At 43.5% G+C, this 24,892-nt stretch overlaps 1 protein-coding gene across 1 annotated transcript in view; it reads left to right on the top strand.

Annotated features, from left to right (window-relative positions):
* The first annotated feature begins 8,221 nt into the window (after positions 1-8,221).
* PPIL2 (peptidylprolyl isomerase like 2) overlaps positions 8,222-24,892 on the top strand; it is a 139,830-nt gene continuing 123,159 nt past the window's right edge. The window contains exons 1-5 of the mRNA XM_054006054.1: positions 8,222-8,426; positions 10,303-10,352; positions 12,779-12,824; positions 13,779-13,841; positions 14,838-14,889. Of these exons, the coding sequence (XP_053862029.1) occupies positions 8,395-8,426; positions 10,303-10,352; positions 12,779-12,824; positions 13,779-13,841; positions 14,838-14,889 (243 nt within the window). The 5' untranslated portion in view covers positions 8,222-8,394. The remainder of the gene's footprint in view (positions 8,427-10,302; positions 10,353-12,778; positions 12,825-13,778; positions 13,842-14,837; positions 14,890-24,892) is intronic.

Here is a 24,892-nt window from a genome sequence, read left to right as displayed (position 1 = left end):
ACTATTAGAATCTGGCAGATTCCTGCTACTGCACCCCCGTCAGCTAAAAGACCATTGAAAAAGTATTGTCCCAGCTAGGGGCTTGAGTTTTTATTTTCCCACCCCAGACCGAATTCTTTAGTCATGGATGCAGTGAATGAGCATCATAAACACCATCCAAATACTACATCTAATGACCAGGAGCACAAACTCTTGAACCTTACTTTTCTGCTACTCTGCAATTCCAATTGCTAATAATCAAGTGATTCTGGCAAAATACGATCACATTCATTATACACAGTGTACCTCTTCTATTGAATATCTGCTAAAAGAGCACAAAGAACAGTTTTAAGCCATCATTGCAGAAGAGCAGCTCTTAGCTAGAACAATGCTGCAAGCTTGTCCATGTGTGACTGATATGGCAGCTCGTTCCAGTGCTATGTTTACAGTAATGCACAGGGCATCATGACTTCACTCCTGATTTGCCTGTGATGTCCAGAACTTCCCTTTCCATGATCTAAAGTTATTCAGTGACAGCATGCATAATGACAGACAACAGGGACAATGTGTACTATATAAGTTGGCAACGGGGAGCGAGACCCCCTTCCCGCTCTGCTAAGGCCGTGAAATTTTGGAACTCATGCATAGGCCTCGATGTCCTGATCTTGGCCATCTACCTACCCGGTCTCCAAAATACCATAGCCGACAATCTTAGCAGGCACTTCACTCAGGATCGAGAGTGGGAACTAGACAAATCTGTACTTAGATATTTCTTACCTGGGGATTTCTGAAAACAGATCTTTTCACCACCATAGTTGATCAGAAGTCTGAGCAGTTCTGTTCAAGGGGAGGCTTGGGTCACCTCTCTGGGAACACCTTTTTCTTCTTCAAGGCGAAGAATCTCCTATTTGCATTTCCGTTGCTGCTACTGATCCTCGTCCTAAACAAAATCAATCCGGACAAAGCCATCGTCATCTTGACTGGATCAACCTGGCTGAGACAGCTTTGGTTTCCTTATCTTCTTCACCTCTGCTCCTGACCAATCATTGATCTTCTGCTGATGCCTAGTTTTTTCTCACACCAGACTCAGGAAACGTCCTTTACTCCACCCTGAAGCTCTGCAGCTCAGGACCTAATAGCTAGATGGTTCTCAGAGCAAGAACTGTCTTGGGCCACAGAGATCCAGGAGGTTCTGCTGAACAGTAGAAAAGATTCTACCAGGAAGACTTATCTTCAGGGATGGAAAAGGTTTTTCCACTGTTGTGCTCATTGTAGTTTGTCTCCTATTGATTCTCCTATCTCTGAGCTGTTAGGATACTTATTTAATCTAAAGAAATGAGGACTTTCTTTGAGTTCCATTAAAGTTCAACTAGCTACCATTACAGTATTCCATTCTCCAGCACAAAGCTTCGCAGTATTTACTCACCCTGCAATGTTAAGATTTACAAATGGTTTATTGAACCTCTTCCAAAATGTTGGACACCCTACTCCCTCCTGGGACTTAAATTTAGTTCTCAATGCTTTGATGAAGCCACCCTTTGAACTGTTAGTGATTTGCCCACTTCTGAATCTTTCCATGAAAACCCCATTCCCAGTGGCTAGTATCTCTGCTTTAAGGGTTGGAGGACTCGACATATTTCAGCATTGAGTCTTTGTTCACAATAGCCTCTTAATGAGTATTCTCTCTCAACAGGATCTAAGTTTAGTTATAAATAAACCTACACAGGAGGGAAAAAAAGTAAAAATTGTGTTCTCTGGGTTCTTTATGATTTTATAAAGATAATCTGAAAGGCTTAAAGTTTTTTTTTTTTACAAAAGAGTTCTCTTCTGTTTCTTAGATTAGAAAATATTCAGATTTTGTCTATTTTGTTTTTCTTGGAAGTCTGTGGATGACTGGAGCACTAGTATGATTATGATCTCAGATTCCAAGCAAGTGAAATCTGATTAAATGAGAGGAAAATTATTTTTATTCTGGTTGGTTGGTACTTTTTATTTGGGGGGGAGGGGATATTTATATTCAACACCATCTATTTGAGAGGTCAAAAAAGCTCTTGCTCCATTTCTCTGGGTCCTCTAAAGCAGTGGTTCTCAGCTAGGGCTACGTGTACCCCCAGGGGTACACACATGTCTTCCAGGGGGTACATCAGCTCATCTAAATATTGGCCTAGTTTTACAATAGGCTACATAAAAAGAACTAGTGAAATCAGTACAAACTAAAATTTCGTACAGATAATGACTTGTTTATACTGCTCTATATACTATACACTGAAATGTAAGTACGATATTTATATTCCAATTGATTTATATTATAATTATGTGGTAAAAATGAGAAAGTAAGCAATTTTTCAGTAATAATGTGCTAATTTTGAAAGCAAGTAGTTTTTAAGTGAGGTGAAACTTGGGGATATGCAAGACAGATCAGACTTCTGAAAGGAGTACAGTAGTCTGAAAAGGTTGAGAGCCACTGCTCTAAAGGAGGAGGTGTCCAGCAAAATCAAGGAATAGTAAATTTGACATTCCTGATATTTTTATGCTTAAAAAAAATCAAGCGGGGAAGGGTGGGAAATAAAACCCTTCAGGCCTGATTTATACATGATATACAATCAAAACAGGGTAAAACCATTATTTCCCTTTGTAGGTTTCCTTTAAAAGCAATTCTGGAACCACTGCTACTGTTCTTGTAAGATTGCTCACTGAGCTCTCAATATTTAGTGGCCATAATTCTGGCCTGAAGAGCATGAAGTAGGTGGCTTTCTGTAAATCTGATCTAACATTTAGGTTTTTTTCTAAAATGCTTGTTGCATTTTCCTATGGATTTACTCTCAAATACCAGTTCCAATTCTCAGTCTTGATTTCTCCCTCTGCAGCTGTTGTGTGGGAGGAAGGAGTGGTGTGCACTGTCCCGTACTCCTTCAAATAGTTTATTTTCAGATCATTTTTAAAATTTTATTTTTTGACTGTGCACTTTTGGAAACTCTGAAGGCTGCTATATGCCCAGTGAGAACTGCCATTCACAGATCTAGCTGATGACTTGGGGAAATTTCCTTGCCTAGAATCGTAATCACAAACTTCAATGAAAAAGGCGGGTTTTCAGATTAACATCAACACAGAACAAATGTGCAGGTAACACTATATCTGCTATAGAAAGTCACTGATGTAAGAACAACAATGTAAAAATACATTGAAATGGGAAATTTCCTTTTGTCTATTTTTGCACTTTTTGGAAATCTCTCTGAGCTCTGCAGGCATTCTTTTGGAGTTTGCCTTAGTAGTTGTGGCTACTGGCTATTAGCCCAGCAGCCATGGGAGTAGCTTTTTGTGAAAAATAACTTGGATTTGTGTGGAAATCCAGTAAAGAAAATAATAAATATGTCTTAATATAACTAATCTGAAAAATTAAATGGCTAACACATGAACAGATAGGAGAAAATTAATCTACCTTAAGGTATGTGCCTCATGCTCATTAATGGGACTTGAGTGTAGGAATCAAGAAAATAGTCTTCAAATTGAAAAAATCTGAACAGGGTCAGTGTTGTGGCAGCATATGAAACAATTTGGAAACAGGAAATTTAAAGGCTATATATTTGTCAAAACTAAACCTGGATCTATACACCTTTAGAATTTTGAGGTGTTTAAGATCCAGATCTTTATCTGTTGGCTTAGGCCTGTCTGTGCTAAAGGTCTTACTCAGTACTGAAGGTGAACCTCCATGTAGGGCAGGTTTACTGCTGAACCCAGCATCTGCAGCCTTTACAAATTCTTTGAGACATAGCTTGAGAGACTGTCAAGTAGTTTGTGCCCAAAACTAATCAAGTTTTTATATGTTTTAAGGCCTGTTTTCTGGGGTTTATCATCTACAATACATAAATAGCTTTTATCAATCCATTATTTGGTTGAAAAATGGGGCAGGGGGGGGGGAGAATACCCACACAGCTGTGTAGGACCTAATGTATTCAATACACTGAGCATATGTTAATTGAAAACAATCCTGAGAGCTATGCTCACCCTGGCTACCAATGAGGAAATAACTGAATTGGATCTGTGAGAGAAGAAAAATAGAGGAAGTAATTCAATTTTAAGAGTTCTAAGAGGGTGTCAAATAAGGCAGAGTAAAAATTAAACTAATTTTTAAGAGTGCCTCTGTGTCCTTTTAATTTACTAGATCAATTTTGTACGGTTAGTCAACCACTGATCAGGGATTGTCTGAAATTTGCTGTCATTTTTGTTAATCAATTTGTAGTTTGATAATTCAAATTTTGAAATTTTTCATTTTTAGATTCAAAAGATTTTTTGGGAAATCAAGAAATTGTTTTTAACCCTGAATGTAACTATAAAAGTACAATAAATGTGTCAAAGGTGATATGAGCACTAGTAATCTATATGCTACAGAAGTGGGCTGGCAAATGACTGCGGCCAACTTGTAAAAAGTACAGATTGACTTCGTTTTGAACTAGATTATAGGAGGTGAGCTGGAAACAATTATGTTTCCTTTAAAGAAGTAGAAGTCTTCTATCTTTCAATATCGCTGTAATATAAGGAAATTTGTGACAAAGTTCTGAGCATTTCTTAACACTAAAATGTAAAAAAACTTGTCTGAAAACAATCAAAGATCACACATTCAATTAATGGTAAAACACTAAATTACAGAGCACAAATACTTTAATATTTAACACAGTAACAAGCTACCGTAATTATGCAAGAAGGAATTGATTAAATAGAGGAAAAACACAGAACTGGATTAAGGAGACCAGAGATCTGTTCCTGGCTCTGCAACAAACTTCCTGTGAGGCTTTAGTTAGGTCACTTAGCCTCTGGGCCTCATTTCCTCATGGGTAAAAAGAATAATACTTACAGGATCTTCTTCACAGGTGTCCAGATAAAATAAACGTATGACTGTTTCTGAAATACATTGGAGATGCTCTACTCTAATTTTAGGTATATCTAAGGCAACACAGGTTGGTATCTAAATGCCTATTTAATCTTAGAAAGAACGCAAAGTATTATAGTAATTAGGTGGATTTTGGTGGGTAAATATCCTGTAAGTATGTTTAATTGTACATTGTTGTGAGTTGCAGTGGGGTGTACATCTAGACTAACATTAATTAATATACAAAGAAGTAATGGATTGGGAAGAAAGAAGTAAGAAAGGTGTGGTAAAACATCAGCCCTCAGGTTAGTCATTGGTTTTAATAGTTTAATTTTTTCTGCAGCTCTGATACATGTTTGGTGAGATGCTCATATTACATGAATCAGAATCAACAATCCAGTTATGCCAGAAAGTTTTGGTGTCTAATACTCTTGATCCTGATCAGTCTCCCAGATTCATAGTCAATTTGCCTTGCTATGAAGTGAGCTGCGGAAGCATGTGCTGCTCTTCTTTTTCCCTGACTGGAAGAGAGAAACCCAAAACAATTATTTTTAATTGTTTATAAACCACTTCTTTCTAAGACATTCTCCCGTCCTGTAGGTATAACCTGTGTCCTTGATGCCCAGATGACAGAACAAGGAGCAATGGTCTCAAGTTGTAGTGGGGGAGGTCTAGGTTGGATATTAGGAAACACTATTTCACTAGGAGGGTGGTGAAGCACTGGAATGGGTTACCTAGGGAGGTGGTGGAATCTCCTTCCTTAGAGGTTTTTAAGGCCCGGCATGACAAAGCCCTGGCTGGGATGATTTAGTTGGGAATTGGTCCTGCTTTGAGCAGGGGGTTGGACTAGATGACCTCCTGAGGTCCCTTCCAACCTGATATTCCATGATTCTATGTACAAATTAGGCTTTCACCACATGATGCTTACCCAATAATTAAATAGCTACTAAGAAAATGATGAGGAATTGTGAAACTCAATAATATTTCACTGAAAGATGTTAACCTGGCATTCAAGTCTTTTCTCGTTAGTGCATATTTAGTAATTAAGTTATTGCATTTCTTTTAGAATATGTAGATTTGGATGCAAGGAAGTAACTTGAGCACAACTAACTAGCATTTTAAATCAGTCCTATGAATGTAAAAGTAACTATTAGAGATGTTTCCTGTATCACAAACCAGCTCTAGGAGATGACATAAAATTCTTTAGAAAACTCACTCTGTAAGTGAATCTGACCAACTATTATAAGTACACGCTGCAACTGGAGGCCCTAAGGCACAGCACAAACTTCAGTATGTTAGGTGGGATTTGGTGAAATATATGTCAGCACCTTAGGCTTGCTAACTGTCTAATCTCACAAATGCAAAACCCTTGCCTGGCCCCCTGCCCTGCTCACTCCATTCTCCCCCCCCCAATCGCTCCCTCTCCCCCACCTTCACTCACTGTCACCAGCCTGGGGCAGGGGTTTAGAGTGTGGGAGGGGGCTTTGGGCTGAGCCTGAGGTAGGGAGTTAGGGCACAGGAAGGGGTGCAGGGTGCAAGCTCTGGGAGGGAGTTTGGGTGCTGGAGGCTGGGGGAAGGGGTGGGGGTGCAGAGTGCAGGCTTTGGGAGGGGGCTCAGGGCTGGGGAGGGGTGTGGGCTCTGGCTGGGCGGTACTTACCTCGGGTGGCTCCCAGTCGGCTGTGCAGCAGGGCGCCCAAGGTAAGCAGGAGCAAGGGGCTCTGTGCTGCATCTGGAAGCAGTCAGTACATCCCTGCAGCTCCTGGAGAGGGGACCAGGGGCCTCCGCATGCTGCCCCTGCCTGCAGGCACCGCCCCCGCAGCTCCCATTGACTGCAGTTCCTAGCCAATGCGAGCTGTGGAGTTGGTGCTTGGGGCATGGGCAGTGCACGGAGACCCCTCTCCCTACGAGGGGCCACAGGGATATGCCAGCTGCTTCCAGAAGTGGCAGGGAGCCTCCTTAGCCCCGTTGTGCAGCCAGACTTTTAGCAGTCTAAAATCTCCCAGTTTGGCTTCAGTAGTCTCTGGGAGGTAGAGCCCAATTCTGGGAGACTCCCAGCAAAACCAGGAGAGCTGGCAACCCTACAGCACCTGCATACTAGGGTGACAGCCACGGTAGAAATGCAAGTACCTCACATAACTGCAAATTCAGAAGGGAAAGCAGTTTATAGACTAACTTTTGGCAGTGCGAGGAGGGGCGTCTGCTTGACTTTGAAGAGAAATAAATACTGAAAACTGAATTCTAGTCTACGTTACTTTGAGTCAGGCTGGGCTCGGAATAGCTGTTATGGATTCTATAATTAGCATATTTTAAAAGTATCCCTCACTTCTGAAGTAATGATTTTTGTGGAATAGTGAAAAACTGAACAGAGTTTGAGAGCTGCAATGGGAAAGCTTTGCTACCATGAAGGCGAAAAAAGAAAACAGGAGCTTGGGGTTATGATATGGGTGAGGTGTCTGTGAACCAATACAAGCTCTGTTTTGTTTGTGAAAGCAGGTTTTAATATTCCACTAATCTCCTTATCCCCTACCCCTAAAACAAAGTTTCCAAAGTCAACCCATAAAGCAACCCTCATTTTAGGACAAGCAGCTAAAGAGTATGACAAAGCGGGGGGGGCGAGGGAGAGGCTAGGTCAACCTCCAGCTGTAAAGTTGACCTCAGTTTGGCTATTTCTACTTATTGCCTAATTTTCAAAGACAACCCCACCCAGCACTAAGTTCCTGTAGGTGGAACTTAATGCAGGACGGTGGTTTTAGCTTCGGGGGAGTGGTGTATAGCGGGTGTGGGTTTACGGTGGCCAACTAGATTCAGCTTTAAACCATGGAGAGAGTAAATTCTCTCGCCTCTTAGCATTTTCTCTTCAATCTCCACCCACGGTTTTGCTTTCTGTTAACACATCCATTTTTCTTTCCTGGGTGTTAGGCTGTCCTTGTTTCGTTATTACAGTTACTTTAGCGAGCTCGATCTACCTTTCATAACAGCAACGCTTTAACAGTTGTTATATGAATGGGATCGACAGCTGGACAAAAGAGGTTTGCTGTTTTGTCCCCCGCCCCCTTCCTTCACTCCATTCCCCAGCGGTTTGGTAACTACACCGGGCTCTTTCCTCTCCTCGATTACGGTCTGTCTCGCGGCGCAGGGCTGCCTCTGCGGCCTGAAGGAGAAAGATTTCAGAACTAAGTCACAGCGGGCGATGCTCAGCTGGGAGCATCTGCACATCCTGGCTCCTAGCTCCGGTCCCTTGCGCGAGTCCCAGCGCCGCACACTCAGGCTGGGCCAGGACACAGACCCCGCCCTAACAGCCCGGGGACGCCAGGGGAGGGGACAGAAGGAGCGGCCGGAACGGTACTTGGGGCGCCCTGGTTCTCCGGGGGGCCAGTTCAGCGGCGCACGCCGATCTACCGGAAGTCGCTGTGCTGCCCGGGAGAGCCGGCTTGGCCCTGGAGGAGCCCGCCGGCCGGAGCTAGGTGGTCCGCCGCAGTTTGGGGTCCCCCCACCCCCGTTGGTAGGGGGCGCGTCTCCTGTGCCGGGGAAGAGTTGGAGCCGCCGCCATGGGGAAGCGGCAGCACCAGAAGGATAAGATGTGAGTGTATGGTGGGGGGGACACTGTCCTGGCGGGGCTCGGCCCGCGGGCCCTCTGCCATGGCCGCCCCCGTGGAAGCCGCTCGGGGAGGGTGGCCGGGCCTGGTTTCCCCAACCGCCCCGCCCAGGCTGCGGCACCCCGGCGCTTCCCGCCCTGCGTTACAGGCGCTGGGTGTCCGAGCCGCCGCCCCTCGGCCCGGGAGAGCTTAAAGCCCTTCGCAAAGCCTGTGCGTGCAGCGCTGCCCGACTGCAGCTGCCTCTGGGGCAGCCCGATAGGCCGCGGGCGGGTCCTCTGAGCCAGTGGCCGACAGAGCCGACCCCTTCCCTTCCCACATAGGTGCTGCATGGGTGGAGCAGGCAGGGCCAGGGTCTAGGCCAGTGGTTCTCAAACGTTTGTACTGGTGACCCCTTTCACACACCAAGTGTGATTCCCCCCCCCCCCCTTTCTACATCAAAATTTCTATATATTTAACACCATTATAAATGCTGGAGGCAAACCGGGGTTTGGGTTGGCGGCTGACAGCTCACAAACCCCCATGTAATAACCTTGTGACCCCCTGAGGGGTCCCGATCCCAGTTTGAGAACCCCTGGGCTAGGCACAATCCAGTGAATGAGGGTGGCTCAGTGAAATAATCTTCAGGTTTAAAAGACACTCAGGCTTTGTCGATACGGGCAAGCGAAAATCAAAACTTTTGTCATTCAGAGGTGTGTAAAATAACACACACCCTCCCCCAAAACACTGCTTGTTGTGGGTGGAAGTTTTTTGTCTGCAGGAGAGCTCTCTCGTGCAGACAAATAGTGGCTACACTGTATGCCTTTTAGTGGCACGGCTGTAGCGGCACAGCCATGTCACTAAGGGCTTGGCTACACTCGGGACTTCACAGTGCTGTGAAGCGCGAGTGTAGTCGCGCCACCAGCGCTGCGAGAGAGATCTCGCAGCGCTGTATGTACTCCACCTCTCCGAGGGGAGTAGCGTGCAGCGCTGCGAGCGAGCGTGCAGCGCTGCAGGCATTGATTACACTGGCGCTTTACAGCGCTGTACTCGCTGCGCTCGGGGGGGGGGGCGTTTTCACACCCCTGAGCGCAGCAAGTTGCAGCGCTGTACAGCGCCAGTGTAGCCAAAGCCTAAAAGTTGTGTAGTGTAGACATAGCCCTAGAGCTTGTCTACATGGGGACATCTGGGAAAGTTAATACGAATTAACTAAGGGTGTGAATGTGATGTTACACCACTTAAATCTGCATGTAAACAGAACACCCTCATTTAGTCAGAATTACAGTGGCCTTAATTTGGATTACTGGCCTTTACTCTCCCAGGTTCAGAAGCGGCTAGATAGGATCAAGAGCTTGTCTGCTTTACAAATACTGTGTGCAAGCTCACAGCTTGGGCATGGGTTGGGATATCTGTATTACACAATTTAAAAAAAAAACGTTTGGCTGGGAAAATACGAAACAACAGCTGTATTAGGGAGTTGTGAGTCAGCTTTGGTCCTTTAGCTACCAGGCTTAAAGCACAGTTCCCTGATGTGATTGTGGAATTATGCTTTCCCATCCATGGTGACAATAAAATAAAATTGTGTTATAACATGGATGTCACTACCTCTGGCAGGATATGGTGACAGCACACTATTGTTTTCTTATCATTGTGGTATTGCCCAAAGGCTCTGTTCTGGATATTAGGAAGGCCAAGATGTGACACCTAATATCAGAGTTGGTTAATATTGGGTGAAGGTGTGAAAAAGTCAGGTAACTAAGAATGTTTAACATCTCTTATTAATAGAACTTTTTAAGTTTGAAAAGTCATCAATTTCTGCTAAATATAGTTAGTGTTGTAGTGCGATGTTTTAAGCATTAACACTTCCCCCCCTTTACTCTTTAGGTACATAACATGTGCAGAATACACACACTTTTATGGAGGAAAGAAATCAGGTAAACGGTTTAAAGTTGCTGTGTTTTCTTTCTACGTTAATTCTTGTGACTGTTTCTATATTTTATGTGTATGTTCACACTTCAGTGCTAATGTCTCCTTCCCCTTACTTCCTTATTCTGCTCTCATCGAAGTTGTGAATGACCTTCCCTTGGCTAAGTCTCAAGGCCTGCTTGCCATGCTCCCCACCTTCTCCTTTCTCGCTGCCTTTGATCTTGTTGGCTGCTCTCTCCTTCATCATGTCCTATCTTCCTTGCCTTCCTTGGTTGTATCCTCTCTTGGATCTTGCTCTACCTTTCCAACCATCCATTCAGTGACTCTTTTTCTCTGCTTACCCTCGTCTTTTGTTGGAGTCTTTCAAGGTGCCATTCTAGCCCTCTTTTCTTCTCCCTCTACGTCCTGTCCTCTGGTTACCCCATGTGCTTATTGTACATGAATTTACTTATCATTTCTACATCAATGACTTTCAGATATCCTTCTCCACTCTGGGCTTGTATCCTTTTCCTCAGTTTGCACTTCCCTCTGGTATTGTGAAGTACCATCCTGGATAGTTTGCTGCCATCTCAATCTCAGCATCACCACATCGGAGCTCCTCCAAAACCCAGTCCAGTTCCTGCCTTCTCAGTTGGGGTTAGCAACTCCAGCATCCTTGTAGTCGCACTGGGGTCCTGGTACCTGTAGCCTGGGTGTTATATTTGACTCCACCCTCTTTCTTCCCTCACAGTCAGGCTTCGGCCAAATAGTGTCACCTTTTCTTCCACAGAATTTGAAAATCTCACCTGTTTTTCTCCTATAACTAAATCGCTTGTCCACATCCTGAGCATCTTCCACCTACAGTTGTCATCTCCTTTCAGGTCTCTAATGCTAACCTTGTCCACAAATCCAAAATGCTGTTGTTTCAACCATGTCATCCCCAGCTTCTCCTTTGAGTGTCTTTAGTAGTATCACATTATATTGTCCATCAAACCTAAACTCCCTGTCTTTGCCTTCACAGCCGTGCGTCACATCTCTTACCTGGTCTCGCCCATTCTTTCCTCCACCCTTTCCAAGCGTCAAAGCCTCTGATGTCAGTATAGACCTCATTTGTTTCTTTTTCCCATAGGCATCACCACCTCTTCTTTCAGATGGCCCTTCATGTTCAGAGTGCCCTCCCCAAGGTTATTTACAGTAACTCCTCGCTTAACGTTGTAGTTATGTTCCTGAAAAATGCGACTTTAAGCTAAACGATGTTAAGCAAATCCAATTTCCCCGTAAGAATTAATGTAAATGGGGCTGGGGGGGTTAGGTTCAAGGGTTAACACGTTAATGTAGCCTCACACTCTACAAGGCAGCAGGAATGGAGGGAGGGGAGACAGCATGGCAGACAGAGATGCACACTGTGTGTGTGTGTGTGTGTGAGAGAGAGAGAGAGTGAGTGAGTGAGTGATGCGCATTTCCCCTTTAAGTACGCTAACCCCACTCTCAGTACACTGCCTTTTTAAATAGATCAGCAAGTTGACTCTCCATAGGAGCCCTGTCCTGTCCCTGTCCCTGCTCTATGGATGGGGTAAAGGGGGTGGGTGGAGGGAGGAGGGGGACACCCTGACATTAGCGCCCCCCCCCCCCCCTGCACAGCAAACAGGAGGCTCCCAGGAGCAGCTCCAAGGCAGAGGGCAGGAGCAGCACATGGCAGTCAGGGGAGGGACAGCTGAACTGCTGGCAATTGATAGCCTGCTGGGTGGCTGCTGCACGGGGAACTTAGGGGAGCGAGGAGCTGATAGGGGGGCTGCTGGTCTACCCTGGTTCCAAGCCCCCCACCCCACCCCCCAGCAGCTAGCTGCAATGGGTGGCTCTTCCTGCAAGCAGTGGACAAAGCAGGCGGCTGCCAAACAATGTTTTAAGGGAGCATTGCGCAACTTTAAATGAGCAACGAAACAACTGAACCGGGATGACTTTAAGTGAGGAGTTACTGTACATGGTACATTTGACAGCTCTTTGTATATTGTCAGTTTCACTTTTCCCCTTTATAGTTGGTTAAATTCCTTTGTTGTCAGTGTGGGTTTTAAAAACAGAGAAGGAAGCGATTTAAAAAAAAAAAAAAAAGATAATGTGGTTGTAAAACCACAAAAATTGGAGGAAAGGGGGAAACAGGCCAAGGAGTATCTCAACTACTTTAAAAGCTTGCCTTTTTCTAACTCTTCCAGTTTCATTTGTGGAGCAGACTTGAGGTTTGCTCTGCATTGGTTTGTGAAGTTTTGATTTTTGTTACTGTTTCACAGGATTTAGACTATTTGTCTTTGTCAGGAGCAAATTACTACTTGACATATCAAAAACAGTAATTTCCAAATATATATCATGTAGGATTAATCATAAGTATCAGAAGCACCTTTTATTGCCCCAAATACTTTGGATTTATGAAAGTTATTTTGCTTTTTGTTTTTGTAAACAGATATTCCACAGGCAAATTTTAGACGTTTATCTTTTGATCACTGCAGGTAAGATTAAAAAAAAATAAATCTTTTTTGTCTTGAGTCCTTAACCAAATCATGTTTCCTGTAGTGGTAGATAGAGCAGACAGATATCAGGGAAAGTAACTATTGTTCCTTAATGTGACACCAACAAAATTTCAGCAAGGATTGAAATTTATGTTTCGACTCCATGAAGCCCAGTGTCTGAGGGGTTGTGTGTAATAACTGTAAAGTTCAAAAGGAATATATAAACTGTAAAATTTGCAAAGAATTAACATGCAAAGTTCAAATAAGTTCATACTTATAAAATTCTAGACTTGATGCTCAAGTTGTTCCCCTTCACTGTGTTTTATATCCTTGATCTGTCCTGCATCATTTAGAGCCAATGATTAAGTTGCAAGGACCTTTCACATCTTAGTTCTTTGTGCTTAGAATTTACTTCTTGCTGATGAAACACGGATGCTAGAACAGGGGTAGGCAACCTATGGCACGTGTGCCGAAGGTGGCACACAAGCTGATTTTCAGTGGCACTCACACTGCCTGGGTCCTGGCCAGCAGTCCGGGGGGGGGCTCTGCATTTTAATTTAATTTTAAATGAAGCTTCTTAAACATTTTTAAAACCTTATTTACTTTACATACAACAATAGTTTAGTTATATATTATAGACTTATTGAAAGAGACCTTCTAAAAACGTTAAACTGTGTTACTGGCATGCAAAACCTTAAATTAGAGTGAATAAATGAAGACTCGGCACACCACTTCTGAAAGGTTGCCGACCCCTGTGCTAGAATGAAAGAAATCAAGATGCAGTGTCAGTAAATTCCACATAGTCAGATGTAAGTTGCAAGGCTCACTTTATGTTCACTGATGTAGACCTGGGTTTAGGGCTCAAATAGAAGCTAATGATATTTGCTAGTTTAATATTGTGACTTTCCAGGTGACTTTTTGATAAATCTGAAATAAATGTGTACTTTTTCCTAGTTTATCTCTGCAACCATTCGAATATCCAGTTTGCACACCAGATGGAACAGTCTTTGATTTGCTGTAAGTCATTCACTTCCATTTTTATTTTGTTTGTTTTAGTTTTTTGTATAGGCTAAGTGACTTGCTCGAGGTCGTGATTGGAATCTGTGTCAGAACTGGGATTAGAACTCATGCGTTCCTCTCTCTCCCTCTGGTGCTTAGATTTCTCGTCCAAGCCTGTTTCGCTTCTCAAATGGTTCTGTTTCTCAAAATCATAGCTATATGTAGAAGGCTACAGCTGTTGCTGTAAATGCACAGTGTTTCTGTGCTGGAGCAGCGTGCTTTTAACTGTGCCTCTTGGCACAGGCTATTGCATGATGGTCCATAGCCTTTTGTGTTCCTACCAGTTTGATAGCATGGTAGGGAACCTTAGGTGTGGAGGGACTCAGAGATTTATAATACATGAAAAATTCATCATGCAGCAGCACTTGGGGGTAACTTTGCCTACTATGTGCATTGGGAAGAGGAGTCCTATTAACACTAAAAATGCCTTCATTTCCCTCTCAGCTCACTTAGAGGTTTTTGGGACTATTCGGTCATTGGATTTCATTTCTTCTTCTGTGGAGATGTACTCACCACTGTTAAACTGCAGCAAGCAGTCAGCAAAAGCCAAGACCTGCAGATTAAAAAATGCTTTTGTCTTTCATTTTTAAAAGTCAGAAGGGGACATGGTTTGTTTTGTTTATCTAATGAGATGAGCCATCCATAAATACTGTGGGGGAAAATTCTGCTGCGGAGTGTGCATCAGCTTTACCCACTCATCTAGGGCAAATAACATTTTTGTAGGGTATGTAAAATATCAGTTTGTCATGGGAGGGAGTTGGTGTGCTCTTAACCTTTTGCAAAGCTGCAGTACAGTATCAATGATAAAAGGTCACTTGGTGCTACTTGCCTCTTTCAAATACGTCTGTAGTTGGGCTTTCATAACCAGTTAAAGATGATAAAACAGGTCTTTACAGTGAATGTGGGTTCCTAATTCTGTGTGTGACTTCCTGTCTTATCTCCTCTCTTTTTCAGGAGTATTGTTCCTTGGATAAAGAAGTATGGGACCAATCCAATCACAGGGGAGGTAGGTAGTAATGGTTTTATTAATAAAATACATGTTTTACTTGCTTATATCTCTTACTTGATTTGTGAAGAGAGAAACTTTTGTCTCTTAGTTCCATAAATGGGTTCTGTGGGCTTTTAAATTGCTATTTATAGGGGCAAGTGTTGAAACTAAAATATTTACCAGGACATGTTTGTTTTAACCAAAAAATGGGAAATATTTTTGACTAAATGCTAATAACCACAACGCTCTCATGGTCCTAATTGCTTTCCCTGTGGAATGTAGTCTGTGCCTGATCCATGCTTGGAGGGTAGGAAGGACGAAGCAAGCCTGAAAAATTTGTAGTGGCGGAGGCTGACAATGGGATGTTTAGGTTTCCCTGGAACTTGAACCCTGGGGCTGAATCCTGCTTGTCTTATTCCTGCATTGCACCTAGAAATTTCAGTGAGACTGTGTGCATGAGTAAACTGACCTTATTTCCACCACCATTGATACCCTCAAGCCTGATTAGTCAGAGCAATAATTAGGGTTCCAAGAAAAGGCTCTGATTGGATTAGAAGGTCTGCTTGTAAGAGGGAAGCGGAACAGAACTTTGGTTAATGGCTCTTTTCAGTCAAAAATGAGTGATCTTAACCTGTGCTAATAACTCCAGAGGTTTTACTGCTCATAATGCTGTTAGATGATGTTTTAAAAAGGATATTGTTACGATATCTTCTGTAAATTTCAAATCCTTTCTTCCATCTCACTGTTTATAATAACCCCAGGGAAGATTAAATCTTAAAACTGCATTCTGCTTTGTTATTCTTCCCTTCATTCTAAATGTATGCTAGTTTTTTGTAGGATTGCGTATGAATGGTTAGTTTGTACAGCACTTTGAACACGTGAAGCACCATATAAGTGTGAAGCATTATTGTCAGTGTTATGCTGCTGCCATTGATTTCTTTTGCTGCTCGTTTTAAAAAACAACAACATTGAAGTATTTATTTTGGGGGATAAAAGACAAATAGTTAAAGACTTTGCAAACAGATACAAGCAAAACAAAAACAGATCAGATTTCAGGCCTACTGATCACAACTGTTCCTTTAATTATGGTCTGTGTCAGAGTCTTTCCTTGCAATATGCTCTCTAGAGTAATTGCAGTTTCTTCTTTGAGCACAAGGTGGCAGTCATTACACAGAATGGTCACTAGACTGCTTTGATTTCAGAGTGTGCTGTGGGAAGAAATTGCTTTTTGAAATGTCTCCTGTATCCTCTGATTACAGACTTCCCCAGCAGGCAGATGAGAGGAGATGCTTAAGTTGGATACAACATTCCAAACTCTAAACATGAGCAGGCTCTTTTAGAGCAAATATTCTCTTCAGTGTTATGCAGCTGGTAGCAAACCTGCAAGGGTGTTAGTGTGTTGGGGAAATTATCAAAGCTCTTCTTTTGGTGGGTAGGGAAAGGGGGAATGATGGCCTTTTTATCCACTCTGCCCAGCCTGCAAGCACTTACTACTCCACGGATCAGCTAAAGGCTTTTGGAACCTTGTTCAAAGCCGGATAGATCTATTGTTCCCAGATAGTCAGATTACCTTTAAGACACCTATTTTTTTTTAAAAACCATGCAGAGCATTGTGTTTAAAAGTGCTTTGTGCAAACACAAAAAGAGGGAGTAATCGTGCTAGTAGTCTCTCTTATGTATGGTAGTATAGACTCAGAGAAGCCCCTTTTCTTTTGACGTGTGGTGTGCAAGCCAGATGCAGAGCAGTTTCCCTCCCTTTCAGTAGAACATGAAGTGGTCCTGTAGCAAGGTCGTTCCATCTTAACTATGTTAATTCAGTAAGCCCTGTTCCATGGTGCACCATTGCCATCACTGGCCATAATGAACATGGTGTTCTGACATGCTGACTCTTGTCTCAGGAACAGGCCCGTGTTATAATTTCAGCTGATGGAGACTGTACTTTAAAGAACTAGCGAGGCCAGTGCAAAATGTTCCTGGTGATCTCTGAGAGCACTCAGCCTGTCTGTGAGCCATGACGCAGGTTTCTAGACTTCTGAGGCTCAGCTATGCCAACCTGACTGGCCTCCGACCTCTCCTCAGTAGTAATCCCCTTCCTCCCATAATCCCTCTCTTTGGAGAACCCAACCTCGGAAGGTTGGCGGGGAAGAGAGAAATCCCATCTAGAGGGCTGTATCCTCTGAAGGAAGAAGTTACATACATTGTTGCAGAAAAAAATGAAGACACTCCTGTTGCCTTATTGCTGAATCCATAGACAAGAGAGAGAAAGAAATGTCATTCTTTGTCATTACACCTGAGCCCAGCCTAGGATCAATGGGGTGAAGATTGGGACTGAAGAGAATTGGGAGACGTTGAGTTTGGGTTTCCTGGAAGGGCATCTCCTGCACTGTGTGGAGGTGGATAGTTTTGGGAGGTAGGAGGAGGAAACCTGTGCTGGGGAGAGGCTGGGTGGGAAAAGGATTTAAAGCCTTGAGTTTGTGCAGCCAGATAATAATTTTAGTGCCGTTTTCTTAATCCATCATTGTGTTGCTATGTTCTGTTCCTCATACTATTTGCTTGGAGCTGAAGGCAGAAAGAATTTTTTCTGTGATGCGTTGGTGATTTATGCAGATATTTGTGTCTCCAGGCTTATTTAAAGAAATAAATTAGGCAAGGTTAATTGCAACAGTAGTTTCTTAATCCGGACAACAAAGTTACCTTGTGTGGACTTGCTGGAAGAAAATCTGGTCCAATGAGAAGGTGGTGACATGGCTGTGAATAAATCATTTTCCCTTTTTCTGTAGTGAAGTTTAAAAACAGTGCTGGAATCTTGTGTAGTTTACCCTCAAGTTGTTATGGCTCACTACTAGCTAGGCATTTTAGAGGTGCTGGACAGCCACTTTTCATAGTGTTAATTATAGGCACTAACTTTTATTTAGCTATCAAACTCTTAGGTACTTATATGACCCCTCTCATCAATGTAATATCTGAGCGCCTCACAGTCTTGATTGTATTTATCCCCACCACAGCACTGTAAGGCAAGGTAGCGCAGGGCTGCTATTCCCATTTTACACATGGGGTACTGAGGCAGAGAGAGACTAAGTGACTTTCCCAAAGTCATGCAGGGAATGTGTGGGGATTAGGGAATTGAACCCGGATCTCCCAAGTCCCAGGCCAGCATACCAACCACTTCCTTCCTCTTCTGAAGGAACTTACAAATATGCCATGGTTAGTTTTTTTTTTTTTTTTTTTTTTTTAACGTATGGTTTAAAAAAGCATTTTTCTTCCCTCCCCCCCGCTGCCTCATCCTTTAATTCCTCCTTGTTTTTGAACATCCCTGGGAGGTACAGTGTGGATGCCAATGTCCACGCAGAAGAAACAAATCTATATTGACCTTTCCGACTTCCTCTTTGATTACCCTTTGGAGCAGCTCTTGGACAATCTCATAATTCCTTACTTGGTGTGTTATGATCTAAAACACTGATGTTACTATGGTTATAATTTCGGAACCAGACTCAGCATCTCCTGCAGCTGAGCCACAACGTGTTGGGTGTTTCTGGCTGTCTTGCCTCCTTGCCGGGACGCTTCCCCAAGCAATGTCTCTGAAGTTCCATCCAACACAGAGTAAGTAGAAAAGCGATAGTAATCTCATTCCTTGTACTGAGATCAGCACTTTGACATCTTGGGCTCGCAAAGAGTTGTGTGCTTGACAGGATGTTTTACGTAACTGGCATATGACAGCACTGCCCAGCGTGCCCACACAAGTCAGCCAGCTGGGATCAGATGTACCTGTTTCTAAGGAATGAAGTTGTTCAGATTATATCTGGTCTGATGGAATGTCAGATCTGAACAGATAATCGAGCTGGATTCAGCTAGAAATGTGTATATTGTGGCAAAGGCGTTTCAAGGGAGACAGTTCTGAGTTGAGGAATATCTTAAAAATGGGATGAATTCATTTAACACAATTAAGTAGTGCAAAGAAGAAAAACGGGGGAGCTTTTCCAATATTAATCTCTGTTCCACTCCAGTTCACTGATATTCTGCCTTTTGTGAGGAGAGTGCACTACTGTGACTTGGGAGTTGGGTTCCTGCATCTCTACTAGAGACTTGCTCTGTGACCTTGGGCAAGTCACATGCCTCCCCCATCTCTCAAGTTTCTGAGATCTCTGTGCTTCATTATCTCCACTTTAATTATGGGAAAACTAATACTTACCAATGCGGGGGTGTTGTAAGTCTTAGCACACTTCACAGAAATGAATTAAGAAGTGATCTGCTAGGGCACAGTAAAGCATCTAATTTCTTTTTAAACAATGGAAATGTTTTAATCTCTATCTGTTTCCTAGGGCTGATCTAAGCACAATTTTTTTTGGTACTCCTTTATCTATCTGCTTCTAAACCAGGGGTTCTCAAACTGGGGGTCGGGACCCCTCGGGGTTGCAAGGTTATTACGTGGGGGGTCACGAGCTGTCAACCTCCACCCCAAATTCCGCTTTGCCTCCAGCATTTATAAAGGTGTTTTTAATTTATAAGGGGGGGGTCGCACACAGAGGCTTGCTATGTGCAAGGCGTCACCAGTAAAAAATCATATGCATTAGTCACATGCATCCGACAAAGTGGGTATTCACCCACAAAAGCTCATGCTCCAATACGTCTGTTAGTTTATAAGGTGCCACAGGACTCTTTGCTGCTTTACCTGTAAAAAAGTTTGAGAGCCACTGTTCTAAACCAATATAGATGCGTGAATACAAAAATTGCATGGAGGCACCCCTTTGTCTGAGGAAGCCAAAATCCAAATGAAATCCACAGTTACTAAGGATGATTACAAAAGAATAGCACGAGCATGTAAAGACAAAAATCAGAAAGGCCAAGGCACAAGGGACATTAAGGCAATAAGAAGAGGTTCTATAAATACATTAGGAGCAAGAGAAAGATGAAGGAAAGTGTAGGTCCTCTACTTTGTGGGGAAGGAGAGCTGCCAAAACAGAGAGAACAGGCTAAAGAATATTTAGATAACTTAGAAGTATTCAAGTCATCAGGGCCTGATGAGATGCACCATAAGGTACTTATTTAACTGGAGCAATCTTGGAACATTAGCAGTTATCTTTAAGAACTCCTGGAGGATGAGTGATGTCCCAGGGGACTGGAAAAGGGCAAACATAATACCTATCAATAAAAAGGGGAACAAAGAGGACCCCGGGAATTATAGACCAGTCAGCCTAACTTTGACACCTGGAAAGAAACTGGAACAAATTATTAATCCGTTTGCAAGTACCTAGAGCATATTTGTGGACCCCTAAATAATTTCAAAAGGAGGTACAGACCCCATTGGAAATCTTAGACATAATTTGTGGATCCTCAGAGGTCCATGGACTACAGGTTGAAAACCACTGTTCTATGGGAATGACAGCCTTTCACGGATCCTTTAGACAATGTCTGTGGACCCCCAGGGGTCTGCAGACCACAGGTTGAAAACCACTGACTAGAGGATAATAGGGTTCTAAGTAATAACCAATGTGGATTTAAGAACAAATCATGCCAAACCAACCTAATTTCCTTCTTTGAGTGTGTCACTGGTCTAGTAGATGGGGGGGGGGCAAAAGGGGGTAGCAGTGAACATAAGAACAGCCATACTGGGTCAGACCAAAGGTCCATCTAGCCCAGTATCCTGTCTTCCGACAGTGGCCAATGCCAGGTGCCCCAGAGGGAATGAACAGAACAGGTAATCCTCAAGTGATCCATCCCCTGTTGCCCATTCCCAGCTTCTAGCAAACAGAGGCTAGGGACACCATCCCTGCCTATCCTGGCTAATAGCCATTGATGGACCTATCCTCAATGAATTTATCTAATTCTTTTTTTAACCCTGTTATAGTCTTGGCTTTCACAACATCCTCTGGGAAAGAGTTCCACAGGTTGACTCTGGGTTGTGTGAAGAAATATTTGCTTTTTTTTGTGTTAAGCCTGCTGCCTGTTAGATGATCCCTTGTTCTTGTGTTATGAGAAGGAGTAAATAACACTTTATTTACTTTATCCACACCAATCATGATTTTATAGACCTTTATCATGTGCCCCCTTAGTCATCTATTTTCCAAGCTGAAAAGTCCCAATCTTATTAATTTCTCCTCATAGGGAAGCTGTTCTATACCCCTAATCATTTTTGTTGCTTATTTCTGAACCTTTTTCAATTCCAATATTTTTTTTTTTAGATGAGGCGACCACATCTGCACGCAGTATTCAAGATGTGGGTGTACCATGGGTTTATATAGCGGCAATATGATATTTTCTGTCTTATCGATCCCTTTCGTAATGATAATGGTGCTGCTGCACATTGACTGGATGTTTTCAGAGACTAATCCACAATGACTCCAGATTTCTCTCTTGAGTGGTAACAGCTAATTTAGACTCCATCATTTTATATGTATAGTTAGGATTATGTTTTTCCAATGTGCATTACTTTGCATTTATCAACATTGAATTTCATCCATTTAATTTTCCAGTCACCCAGTTTTGTGAGATCCCTTTGTAACTCTTCGCAGTCTGCTTTGGACTTAACTATCTTGAGTAGTTTAGTATCATCTGTAAATTTTGCCACCTCACTGTTTACCCCTTTTTCCAGATTATTTATGAATATGTTGAATAGTACTGGTCCCAGTACAGACTCCGGGGGGACTATTTAGTTCTCTGCATTCTGAAAGTGTATATATCTTGGTTATAGCAAGACTTTTGATACAGTCCCACATGACAGTCCCACATCATTCTGGGATGTATTAGCAGGAGTGTTGTAAGCAAGACACGAGAAGTAATTCTTCCATTCTACTCTGCGCTGATTAGGCCTCAACTGGAGTATTGTGCCCAGTTCTGGGCGGCACATTTCAGGAAAGATGGCTTGTTAAGATACAGGCAAGCACATTTGAAGGTGAGTTAGCTGGCTGCGTTGTACTCTGATCAGAGTGCCTATAGCCAAACTGTAACTCGACTTGCTAAAATGCAGCTAAAGATGTTAAACTGTGTAGGCATTAAGTCAGTGGTCCCCAAAATTTTCATGTCGTGCTGCCCTTCCCCCTTTCTGCAAACTCCAGGAGCCATGGTTGGGAGCAGGGCTGCGGCTCCCAGGGGATGCAGATGGGTAAGAGGGCTGAGGCTGGAGCCATGGCTGGGCTGGGCCGGGAGCCTGGAGGTGGGGCCAGAAACAGAGCTGCAGCCAGGTGTGGCGCCTGTAGGTGGGGCTGGAGCAGAGCGGGCCTGGCCTGGACCCTGCTCTCCAGGGGGCTGGCCCAGACCCTGTTGCAACCCTCAAATGTTCCTCTGCGGACCCCAGTTTGGGGACCATTGCATTAAGTGGAGTTTTAGTCGAGTTAAGCTAGTTTGATTTGAGCTAACTCAATTGAAATACCACCCTTGTTTCCCTACGTTAAACAAGTCCTGGTCCCTCAATTATTGCCCTGCTTCTTAAGAGCTCCATGAAGCAACACAAAGGATTCTGGGGTATACAACTAAAGAGGAACAGTTGCAGGAGTCCGAAGGTCAAGTCACTGGAGGGGAAAAGGGTGGTTGGCTGCGGGGTTGCCGAGGGGTAAAGGCTGAGAATCCCCCCAGCCTTGTAGGAAAATCCCCTTTCTCATTCAAAATAAACTGTCTGCCCGAAGTCTCATGTAGCTTAAAAGGATGAATGTTTTTAAGGCTCTCATTCTCTTGACCCTTGAGAATATTTTACTTAAAATAAATAGGTGGGGCGAGGGATTAAAACGTCTCCAGTACATGGCTAATATTAATCTGAGAGACTCGGCATCAACAACAAAAAATCCTGGGCATAGGGGTTCTCTAGGAAGACAGGCTCCGGCTTCCTCCCACTGTGCCTGTCAGCTCTGCTCTCCTAAAAGTGTATCGAGAAGGTGACTGTGATACACTTCAGTGCCCTATCTCAGAAGAAGGGGGCTGCAGAGAGAGGGCAATTAATGCCTCCTCAATCATAACCCTGCTGGTGGGTCCAATTTTAAGTCTATGAGCCTTGACAATGTACCTTTTTAATCCCTTGTTTGAAAGAACTGCCGAACAACATGCACATAGTAATGTGATGCCTGGCCGAGCAGGTGGTGTGCAGTCTTGGAGTGGTGGGGGGTGCCTTGGCTTTGTTACATTCAGCACTTTAATTTCTTTGAAACTTGTACCGTGGGCCTGAATGGGATAAAAATTGTTCCCAGCAGAACCATCTCTGTTCATTTCCTGGTGATAATCGATTGTTTTCAAAGCAGCATGGATTTCTGGGGAAACTAACACACAGGTTTCAAAGTACCTTTTAGCCTCTAATTAAAAAGTGTGAGTGTTGTAGCTGAATTAATTCATTTATATATTTTTAAAAACCCTCATTCATGTTTGCTTCTTACAGTGGCGGATTAGGCACTGGGTCAACGGGGCCTGTGCCTGGGGCACTGGCCAACTGGGGAGCCCTGGAAAAATGGGCACCCCTGCACCCTGACCTGCTCTGCACAACTGGTGCTTATGCTAGGGAGCAGGGTCGGGGCGCGGGGGCTTGCCCCGCTCTACCCGGCGCTCTAGCCAGGGAGTGGAGTCAAGGCGCGGAGGTTTGCCTCGCTCCACCTGCATGGTAGGTGGAGTGGGGTAAGCCCCCATGCCCTGACCCCATTTCTCTTGCAGGAGCGTGGGTGGGGGAGGGAGGGAGTGATGCACTGCAGGTGGAAGGGATGGGGAGGGGTCCCCACTTGCTCTGGCCCAGGGGCCTCTCAAAACCCTAATCCGTCCCTGGCTTCTCAGGCCCTTTACAAATTAGATCTTTGCCCATTATCAAGGGCTTAATAGTTCTTCCAAATGCTAATGGACATTGCGGTGTGTCTTGTTAGGCTATGTCTACGCTACAGACCTTACAGCGGCACAGCTGAGCCGCTGTGCCACGTGTAAGGTTTCCTTTGTAGCTGCTCTGTGCTGGCGGAAGAGACCTCTCCTGTCGGCATAATTAAACCACCCCCAGCGAGCGGCGATAGCATGTCTCCCGCTGATCTAGCACTGTCCACACCTGCACTGTTGTGAGTGAAACTTATGTCGGTCGTGGGTGGGTTTTTTTGTTTTTCCCCCCACATCCCTGACCGACAAAAGTAGACAAAGCCTTAGTTTTGGCGATTATGGAAACATATTTGGGGTTTTTTTTGCTCAAGTAATTAAAATTCACTCCATCCCAGAGAAATTAACTGTTGCACTAAATGTGAGAGACTGGTTTGTCAGGTTAATGGAAGTGATATGAAAAAGTTTGACTTCACTGTCTGCGGATGTATTCATTTCACGCTATAAAAATATTTTAAAACAATTCTTACTGCTTTAAAAAAAACCACTTGTTTGGCTGTTGAAATAGGGGAAATCCTGCTGGAAAAAGATGCAAAAGTTAGGGCCAAGGTGAAACTTCCTTAAATATCTGTGTGTTTTAAAATCTGTTTATTTTGAGACGGAGAAAAAGAAATGGAAAGAATTGACAAGACCGAGTCAAGAAATTAGATCATAAATGATTTAGGCATTGACTCATATCATAGGGCTGGAATCTTGCCTTCTTGTTTTACAGTATTATGGTAAAAGAAACCACATGGTGTAAAAACTGTGAGGAGGGTGTATTGATGTATTGAAGGAATGGCTGCCAGATCTTCAGCGAATTTGTGACAAAGTTTTTACAACTCACTAGAAGTTAGATTCCACATTTGCCTTTCAAATCAACATTGGACCAAATCTTTCAGAAATGGCCTCTGGTAGATGAGCTGCATGGACCACATTCATATCTCTTTGAACTCGGTGTTGGACAATAAGACCAGGATAATAACCAAAATTAAAGGGACATTCAACCTTTTTTAATAGGTTGGATGGTATGGATGTCTTGGCTGAGTCTGTGAAGATGACAAGTACCTTTGCTGGTTAAATGAAAGATGATTTTGCTTTTTCATCTTAGTCTGTGTGAATGGTGTAATAACTTGCCGCAATTGACATTTTAATTACATTGCTCCGGATGTGTGTTCAGATAATAGGCAGCAACAGCCTTTAATTACCTTTA

Source organism: Malaclemys terrapin, chromosome 16 (assembly GCF_027887155.1).
Source record: "Malaclemys terrapin pileata isolate rMalTer1 chromosome 16, rMalTer1.hap1, whole genome shotgun sequence".
Taxonomy (NCBI): Eukaryota; Metazoa; Chordata; order Testudines; family Emydidae; genus Malaclemys; species Malaclemys terrapin.
This window is presented reverse-complemented; position numbering and strand designations above follow the sequence as displayed.